General features: G+C 45.4%; 1 protein-coding gene across 1 annotated transcript; it reads right to left on the reverse strand.

Moving 5' to 3' along the window:
• Nucleotides 1–3,214: 3,214 nt before the first annotated feature.
• Nucleotides 3,215–4,890, reverse strand: LOC128276191 (lipase 1-like). The gene has a single exon (XM_053014656.1). The coding sequence runs from the start codon at nt 4,888–4,890 to the stop codon at nt 3,661–3,663; it is 1,230 nt and encodes a 409-aa protein (XP_052870616.1). The 3' UTR covers nt 3,215–3,660.
• Nucleotides 4,891–9,753: the final 4,863 nt, after the last annotated feature.

The following is a 9,753-nucleotide window of genomic DNA, read 5'->3' on the forward strand; positions in this document are numbered from 1 at the left end:
ATGGGCGTGAAAACCAAGACCGTTTCCCAACCCTTACGTGTCCGGGGCTGGGTATGAGCATGCATTCAGGGGCATCGCCCGACACACCCGACCCTGACCGACCGTCAATTGGAATGGAATAAATTATGTTGATGCTCTGCCTCGTGAAGGTTGCATCAAATAGTATGATTTGTCACGTTGGCAAAAGCCCTTCTAACGTGGGCGCGTTCATTCCTCATTAATCGGGGCCCGTTTTTGGTGGGAAGATTGTTAGGTGCAATTTTGTGTCGAAGGCAAACTGCAGCGGCACCATTCGAAACCCGTCATTGAGCGATTCTGTGTGCCAATAGAATTTCCGCAGACACGATGTTTACCGCAGAAATAGTGGAAATAGCCTTTTGTGTTATCAACAAAACACAATTTTACTGGATGGATTTGACCAGGTGACGGGTAACTGGCAGCGTGACCCATGTTGTTTTAGCCTCAAAGTTAGCTTGGTTATTTAGTTAGAAGTATGTTAGGAAATATAAAAACAAAACTATGATAAACTAATGTATTTTTGGTATTGCAAATTTCCATCATACCTCTTTTCTATTCGTCTAGTAAGAAATATTTTAATTAGGACAAACTTGTTAAAGATGGGAACGATAAAGAAATATTCTACTAAGAATATTCTTCTTTTGGGTTCTTTTGGGTTGTTCCAACTACCTTGATCGTAGATTGTCACTTAAATACAGCTTCTGTATGTTCCGTTTCGCCGGCTCAAATGTTTCAAATGTTGAAATCCCGTGAATTTAAGATTTCATTTCACATTTTCTTTATTCGACTCCTAGTAAAACCAAGGTATTACCTATTTCTTCTCTAAAATGAAAGTATATTTATGTAAATTATTTACTTTTTGTCACTCTTTACTAAACAGAATTGCTTTCCCAGGTATATGAGTTGAATTTGCCTGGTTGATGTTTTAGATGTGGCTAACAAGGTTCTACTCTTTTCGTTCATCTGACTTTAAACTTTAATAATATGTTAGTGTTATTCTCCAAAAAATAAAGTAACCGGTTTTCCAGTGTATTCAAAAAGACGTTCCAAATAATGTGCATTCGTGGAATTCGCTACTTTGGTTTTTCATTTGAAGAAAAATCATTCAAAGCACATTGTTTGCATGTAATGCTGGAAGCTTATGGTTGAAATGCTCCAGAAATGCGAAAAGATGTGAAAGATAGTTTCAACGTTTTAAAACTGGTTATTTTGATGTGAAGGATAATGACCATCCTGGTGCAGTGAAAAAGGTCTAAGGCGAGGAATTGCCGGACAACTTCAATTTGTTAATGTGGTACTGTAGCTTGAAAGATTGTTTTTATCTCAGAGAAATCTATAAAAAAAACGAAGGTACTGAGAATACTTGGCTGATGACTTCTAAAACCACATTCACGACATTATTACGGTCCGAGAGGATCATTGATTGTATTATTGGCAGCACATCTGAACAATTAATAATCGATTTATTACAATTCTTCTTCACAATGGAAATGATGGACGCATTTTGGGTGCATTTTAGAGTGTTGGAAGCCTAACCTTCGGTTGCGATAAATAGATCCAAAATTTGTTGAATTTATTCTAATTCGGCTTGATTGGCTCGTGACACGTTGCGTGCCAAAAACGTTAACAACAGATCGTCCCAATTGTATCAATTAGTGTTCTGTGGGAGACGATCCGTTCCGCGTGTTTTCCGCTTCCAGTAATTGAATCTGCTCTGCCCATTGCCCCCGGGATAGCGGGATCGCCGCCAGCAATGTGGCCATAAATCAATCAATCACTTCACGAGCAGCAATCATTTGTCGCCGAGCCGGACCGATCCCACCGGGACCTGCGGTGGTAATCCTAATCGATTGAGGCAATTATCAGCGACCGCAGCGAGCGATTGGCGACCCGGAGTCGATCGATTTTTGGTCCGGTTCAGGTTTCGGTTTCAAGATTGTCGCTCACAAAAATGGCCACCCTAGAGGCGATAAAAGTAAGATAAAACCCATTTATCGCGTCACGGCTGCTTGAGGACGAGCCGTGTTTCTTTGGGGGGCCAAAGCAAGCCGCAGACCTCGGGAGCCTGAACGAGGAAGTCCCCACGGGTGCGGAGAGTCGTCGTAAAACATCTGGATCCCAGCCGGCTGACGATACACACAGGCTGACAGTGAGCTCAATTAGGCTGCAAACTGGAAATCGTGGGAATGGCCGTGAAAAGAAGAGAATAAGTTATGGAACGGTGGCGATTGATTGCTTATCAAGCCTAAGCAGTGCCTGGGAAAACCGCGAGGCCCGCAGAAATCGTTCCCCGTTTTGTGTGTTGGTTTTGGAATTCTTCCCTGCAGTTGTCACAACCGGAACGGAAGCAACCGGCACGGGCGATAAAGCAGCCATTTTCTTAACTTATCGTGCGCTACTAAAAGCGGTGTTTAGTGGACCATAAAACCGATCCACTGCAGAGGATGGCCGGCGCTTCCTTCCACTGTCAGCTCTCCTTTTTTCGCCAGCGGAACATATCATAATGTGCTCCAGTTTTTCTGCACGTCCTTGTTGGCGGTGGCGGTCGGTTTGTTTGGGTGTCTGCTCATTGCCAGGGCATGCCAGCCGACACCAGAAGAACCTACCACCGAAAAGGATGTGGTCGTGGTTCACATCCTCGCGCGGGCCACAGACGCTGATGGTGGCACCGCATCGCATTAAACGAAAATGACATCAAGACGGCACCACGGACGGAGTTCAGATGGTTTTGTCACCCGGAAGTGCCCCCGAGCGGAAGCTTAAGGGCGATAGATGTACTCCGGGGAGCAACAGTACGCGCACCGTCGCCGCGTCGCTGTCAATGAAACGTAATCGAGAAATAATGTTGCAGTTTGAAGCAGTGCGCGCAGGAGGCTTACGACCATGTTCGACAACGTTGTTCGACGTCCTGCGGCCGGCTTTCGGGACGTCGACAGCACGCGAGGGTTGCTCAAGAAGTGGTTGGAAAATGGCCCACAAATTTCATACAAATTGTTACGTAAAACGGGGACATGCATTTACAATCGAATTTAAAAACATTGTTTAGACGTTGATTGGTCTTTGTGGTTGCTTGTGCAGATTTAAGGTAAATATATGCAAAATCCAAATAACAATAGTTATGAATTTGAAAAACCCATAGCTCAAAAGGGATTGGATGTTGGAAAATCTTAATGGCAGCCACAAGCAATTTCGGTGTTTATCTCTTCTAAGAACTTTTCCGGTCAGCCTCTTGAAGGCCGGAATGACAACACTCTGTGGAGTTGGCAGTTTCGCTGATCGCGAATGTTTTAATGTGCTTGTGATAACGAAGGACGTTTCGTTTCATGACAATATCGGCTACGGGCCTGTGCCGGCCTTCGCAGCGGTTTCAATATTGCGCGATTGCGGCTTATCTTTAAAAATATTTGCTTTGCCATGTAGACGTTAGCCATACTTAGTACAATACATAGCTAATACATAGCATAGAGTAGTCTAAATCTAGAAAGAATTGCACTTGTTCGGTTTCCGTTCAATATGAATTATAAATAACCGCACCTGTTCGTTCGCTTCAAGTGCACTCGATTAGCTGAAGCTTATCCCTAGGACACAAGTGCTGCTTGTTCGAGGCACATTCTTGGCTTAACCCCGTACGCCACGCGCTAATCAATTCCCCTTGTCAGCTTCGACAATTCGTTCGATCACTTCGTCATACAGCAATTTACGAACATCGTTTGCGATAAGAAAGTCCAAATGGTTGAACAGCTTGTGGTTCACCTGAACAGCTTGCCGTACATTAGGCAACCGTGCGGCAAGTGTGTGGACATCCTTCGGAGCCGCCAGATAATCGTTCAACCCATAGTACAACACAACGGGCACGGTCACTCTGGTCAGGTTGTACTCCGGGGGCGATAGTTTGCCGTAGGTGAGGTAATTTTTGACTTTTCCAAAATCATACATCCGAAAGTGCTTCGAGCGAACCTCTTGGGCGTAGTGAACCAACTGCTTCGTCGCTGCCCCGGCCGGCGTATGGCCGAGCAGAATCGGAACCATGACCGGATCCAGCTGCGTAGGATCGCAGCCGTTAAGTAGGAAGAGCAGATGAATGCACAGGTTGTTCGGCACCGTGGTTGGGCAGATCCGTTTGGCAATCTCGTGCAGGACGGGCGTGTTGGGCAGAAACTCGCCGATTCCGAACAGACTCGTTAGAATATCCAGCGTGTTGAGAAACTTGGTCATCAGCAGCAGCAACGGACTGTTCATGTGCTCCATGAAGGCGACCGGTGCCATCGCCTGCATCTGTATCACCTTTTCGTTATATTCCGGTCTACTGGAGGCCATCACGAAGAACGCCGTCGTTCCCTGAGAATGGCCAACGTAGTGTAACCGCGGTTGCTGCGTTCGGCCGAGAATGTAATCGATCGTGGCCGGTAGATCATGGTATCCGATCTCGTGCCACGAAAACTCCCAAAACGATGGCCACACCGGACTGAGACTGTCGTGGTTGCGTGAGTAGCGGTTTCCGCGAGCGTTTCCTAGCCAAACATCGTAACCGCGATCCGCCAGAAGGTAAGCGAGTGCATTTCCTGGACCGATCATTAGCCAGTCCGCAGAACTGCACAGAAGACCGTGCATCAGCAGCACGACGGTGGCATTGGGGCGGTCACTTTTTATGCGGTGCAACATCAGCCGGTATCCGTCCGTGGTCTTGACCGGGTGCTCTTCGGCGGCGTACCCGTATTTGCTTATCAACTCGGGAACGGTTAGCCGAGCATCTTCACTGTCCACTTGAAATCTTATCTTATCCGACGGTGTAGCGCTCGCGTGCAGCAGCACAGAGAGCGACAGCAATAGGACGCAGTACGTTGAACGCTGTTTGTGGTTAAGGGACTCCATCACGGGATGGTTGCTGAATCGACACTGACACCTGTGGTCGCTCGAGACGCGATCCTTTAAATGGGGTACTCCGCTCGGTATCGCGTCAAAGGGCTGGACACGGCTCGATTAGTTAATACCAGAAAAGTGCAATCACATCTAAGTGGAATTATATGGCGGTTCATTCCACTGATCCGCGGTACTTCACACCGAAACTAAGCTTCGCCATAAGGAACAGATAGTCTAGAGATGTTTGAACAAAATTGCGAAAAATCCACACACTCTGGACGTCGTCTACTAAAAAACATAAACAACGGAAGGAGAGCACGGCACGCGCTTCCATCTTGCGATAAAATCCGACGGCCATCACATTCCTGAATTTGTGGCGATGATAATAAGTCTCACCTGCACAAGTTTGGGAAGAAAATAATACTGAGGTACTACTCTCTGGAAATTAGGAGGTATTATGGTTCCGTCCTAGCTTATATCTCTTTATATAGGTGTATGACTTAATTCCTGCCGTTTTTATTCGACATTTATGACATAACTAGAAGAACAAAACGTATGACTACCTTAATGAAAGTATTGTCCGCCGTTAGCTACTACTTTCTCCCATCTTTTAGGTAGTTTCTCGATTCCGTTTCAATAGAACTTCTTATCTTTAGGAGCGATCCCCTCAGAGACCCATTTTTCAATACTTTCGTAAGAAGTGAACCGCTGTGCTGGCATATCGTCACTCATGTAACGGAACAACTACTATTCCGAAAGAGCAACATCTGGAGAATACAGTGGAGGGGTTAACAGTTCCCATCCGACAGTTTCGAGATAGGTTTTGACCGGTTTTGCGATCTGCGGACGAGCGTTGTCATGTACAAAAATCAGCTTACTATGTCTTTTATCCCATTCTCGTCGTTTTATGGCCAAAGCTTTGCTTCACATGCATTAATTGTTGTTTATGGGATTGTTCTTCAATAATTTCATTAGGTTTTAAAAGCTCAAAGTACACAACACCTTTCATATCCCACCATATGCACTGCGTAACATCCAGGCCTTTTTGGATTTAGGATTTTTTGTAATAACTCCCCTTTTCATCACCAGTGACGATTCGGTACAAGAATCCCTTTTTTCTGTCGTGCAAGCAAAAATTCGCAAATGGTTTTCCGTTTTTCCGGCACTCAGGTGATGGGAAACTGTCGTGTGGTCAACTCCTAACATTTCTGCAAGTTCTTTTGGTATCTGACATGAATTCCGTTCGAGCAATGTTGCCAATTCTTCATCTTCAAATGTTTTTGGCTGTCCAGGTCGCTCTTGGTCTTGCAAGCCAAAATCACGACTTTTAAACCTGCAAAACCACTTCTGACACGTTCTCTCAGCAAGAACATATTCCCCATAAACTTCCATTACAATTGGATGACTTTTGGTAGCCGTTTTTACATATTGAAGTAATGAAAAAGTATTCCCCGCAATAACACTTTATCAGGAACAAAACCCGACATTTACAGATGCTTAAAACAGGTGTTGTTCACATTTCGAATTTGCAGTGTTAATGTTCCGTTTACTGATGACGAATACTGATACTTGCTGATCTAGATTATTGCGCGGGTATTTTCGGCGAATTAGTGTCCACTTTATCCCACAACTTCTCCACGGGAAAATCACGGGACTTAAAGCAATGCTAAGCAATCGCTGCGTTGGTTGTAACGGTTCCACCGAGCCGAACGAAATTTAAAAAATCGATTTCATGTCTCCCACACACACTCCCGGTTGTTGCTGACAGCAGGTGTTTCATACGGAACTCTCGACCCCCTCAGGTTTGTGGCTTTCGGTCAAATAGTGCGAAAATGCTGAAGCAAACACAATCGGTACGCCGCAGCGAAATCAAACTTCCCGGCAGGGCGAGGGTCGGACGGTTGTGGATTATGGCGTCGAACGCTGCCGTTACCATCCGCTTACGAGTATAGCTGATACTTTGACTTGCAAAGCAACACGAAAACGAGAGGTACACCGCGAAAAATAACGCGCCAAAGGTCAACATATTACGCCTGGCGTTCGAATGCGGGCCTTGCCAATGATGGCACTGTGTTCGGTTTGGTGATTTGAGGAAAATCATTTTCAACCCCCCCACCACCCGGGTTTAAGGGCGCAAAACGAATGGCCAGAAATGCTGCCGCACGCGAAGAAAGTTAGTGGCAATCGGTGCCAATGGTGAAAGTTTTCCAGCTCCAGGATGGCTGGTCGCTATGATTTACGTTTTCGAATTAAATTGTCAGTCGTCCCGGAGGGAAGGCCCAGATCGATGGACGGTGGACGTGGAAGGATTGTGATTACTGTGCCTTGCGGTGGGTTTACAAAACGGGCTCTTGATTTTATCGCACCCCTGATCCTCCTGATACGGCATGACTGCAGTGAAATGCATGGTTTTGGATCCACCGCCGCCGAGGAGGAAAATTATTAACTTCGAAAACGGAATTTGAGCATTCTATTCCGGGCGGAATGAAATATGCGACAGGAGCAAGTCGCGTAATTCATTTTAGGGTAACGTCAAAAGGTATTTTTCGTGTGCTCACACAAGTTCCGTATGAGTTGGTAATATGAAGTTTTGTTTGTTTGTTTTAATCTTAGAAGGACAGACTATGGAGTTTGTTGTCCGAATGAGTTCTGAGTTGTGGCACATTCTAAGAACTATGTATTGCTTTCTTGATCGCTAGGATTGCTAGGTTCAGTTTTGATCAGTACGACACTGCTCAATTACATAATTATAACACAAGCTGTCTCCTATTTGGCCGAAAGTTACTTAAGCTTAACTCAGACCGCCGGCTCAGGCCGTATTCGCATTAAAGATCAGGACTCCATCTTCAATTTAATTTCGTTTTGGTCACTTGTTTACTCAAACTCGATGTTTGAAACGAAAACCTGGCCTTGACCTCAGAAAAGAGATCTTAAACAACAAAAGAGGCCCCCCTATTAGCTCGAAATAAGAATTGAATTAAACGTTAAAAGAGTCTTTATATCGTTTGGTATTTTCAGTTTAAACAAAAATACGATTGGCAATGTTTTACGCACCGTCCTCAAGTTTTCAAAATTTTAAAATTCTTTTTTATAATATTTTACATGACATGACATTGGAAGAATTGAGTGAAGTGAAAATTATTTTAAGCAGAGATCGATAACTAGCAAATAAAAAATGTTCGCCCTTCTACATATGAAGATTGCTTATTGGCTCAATCTTTCACTGTGGAAAACCTGTTAAAATATTTGAATCTTAACCTCCCTTTCATCATCGGGATTCTGCCGCAAATTGGTGAGCCTTAGAGCGAGATTGAACAGCCTTAGAGTACGCATTCTGGCCCGCATATTATCGGCCACACGACACGTCTTGAAGCGCGCCCATCTGTTTCCCCCCCGAAACCCATTTGCTGACCTTGGCTGGGATCGTCTTGGGCAATAAAATATTGAAGGTTGCTGAATTCTTCATATGTCGACCACCCTCGACCATGCCTTCGACGCAGGACACGCCGAGCGCGTCGCGAATCATATCCTGTGTGTGTGTGCGCTTCTTTTTTTGTATCCATCCGACACCGGAAATGTCCGCCCAGGGCCGGGTTTTCGTCTGGGGACGCTGATTCCACGCTGGAAATTGGACCACGAACTGACCAGTCATCACAATGACAGGTCGAAGCCGGACCGAGCGGGTTTTGTTTGTGGATCACACAGTTTTTCGTTTTGACATTTCTTCGTCCACCCCGTTCGCTGTCGATAAATTAGACGAGGAAAATGTCGGACCCATTACTGGACCCGTACGATGTTTGCGCTGCCAGCCAGTTCATTTACATTCCATGGACATACGGTATGGGGTATGGCCACCACAGGGGACCAGCAAACAAAAACTGGTGGTCTTGGACTTGGACAAGAAGACACGCAACGCAGCAAAAAAACACCCCTCTCCGATATAATAGAAACAGTCCTGCAAGTCATGGGTGCCGTTCGCAGCACAGATGAGAAGCACCAAGCGGTGTCGATTGCGCCTTGGACTTCCTTTTCGGCTAGAGCCGTGTCTTCCATGTCCGCCGGGATAGAAAGCCGCCCACGGTAGCCAGCCGGTGGGATTGGTGAAAGTTTGTCTGTTTCATTTATGAATAATTTATCTTGTTTGTTTTTCACCACATCTTGCGAGTGGAAAATCTCTTCTCCCCTCTTCAGCATTTGCCAAGAATCGCAGCGATCTACTGGTATCGGTGGGACACTCTACGTTGCGTAATCCGACGATGGACGCTAACAAGGTTTATGTGGTGCTCCAGGAATCATCATCGGTCGGAGAATCCATTCCGGAGCGGTACACAATGTGGTATGGTGAGTGATTTTAAAGTACTTAATTAGTGCAATGGCTCTATAAAAAATCACTCTGACTGTCGTAACGGACGGCAACGCCCGGCGGCGAAGATTGAATAGAACGGCGCAACGGTTCGTAAATTGCAAAGTGATTATTGACTCGTCTGGTGACGCTGATGAGATTGAGTTCCCGTCGTTCCAGTTGTTATGCTTTGGACCTTATTCAGCTTTAGTTTTTTTTGCAACGAACACAACAGCGTCACAATAGTTGACTTGCAAGCCTTTGTGAAGAGAATGGCTGACGGTCTACGCAACCTACCAGCTTAACGAGAGCCTAAACTTAGTAAATTTTATTACCAATCAACAGCTCAGAAACGAGTCGAAATGATGACGTGTCATTCGTTAACACTCGCTTGTGGTGCCGTTTACCAAAAGCGAGAAACACGATCGCAAATCGGTGTTGTACTTCGTGTTCGATAACTGTTGTCGTCACCTTTTAGGTCTCAGGATCCCAAACCAAAAGTTGGTCACCGTTTCAAACGACGAAAAGATTTC

Source organism: Anopheles cruzii, unplaced genomic scaffold (assembly GCF_943734635.1).
Source record: "Anopheles cruzii unplaced genomic scaffold, idAnoCruzAS_RS32_06 scaffold00718_ctg1, whole genome shotgun sequence".
Taxonomy (NCBI): Eukaryota; Metazoa; Arthropoda; class Insecta; order Diptera; family Culicidae; genus Anopheles; species Anopheles cruzii.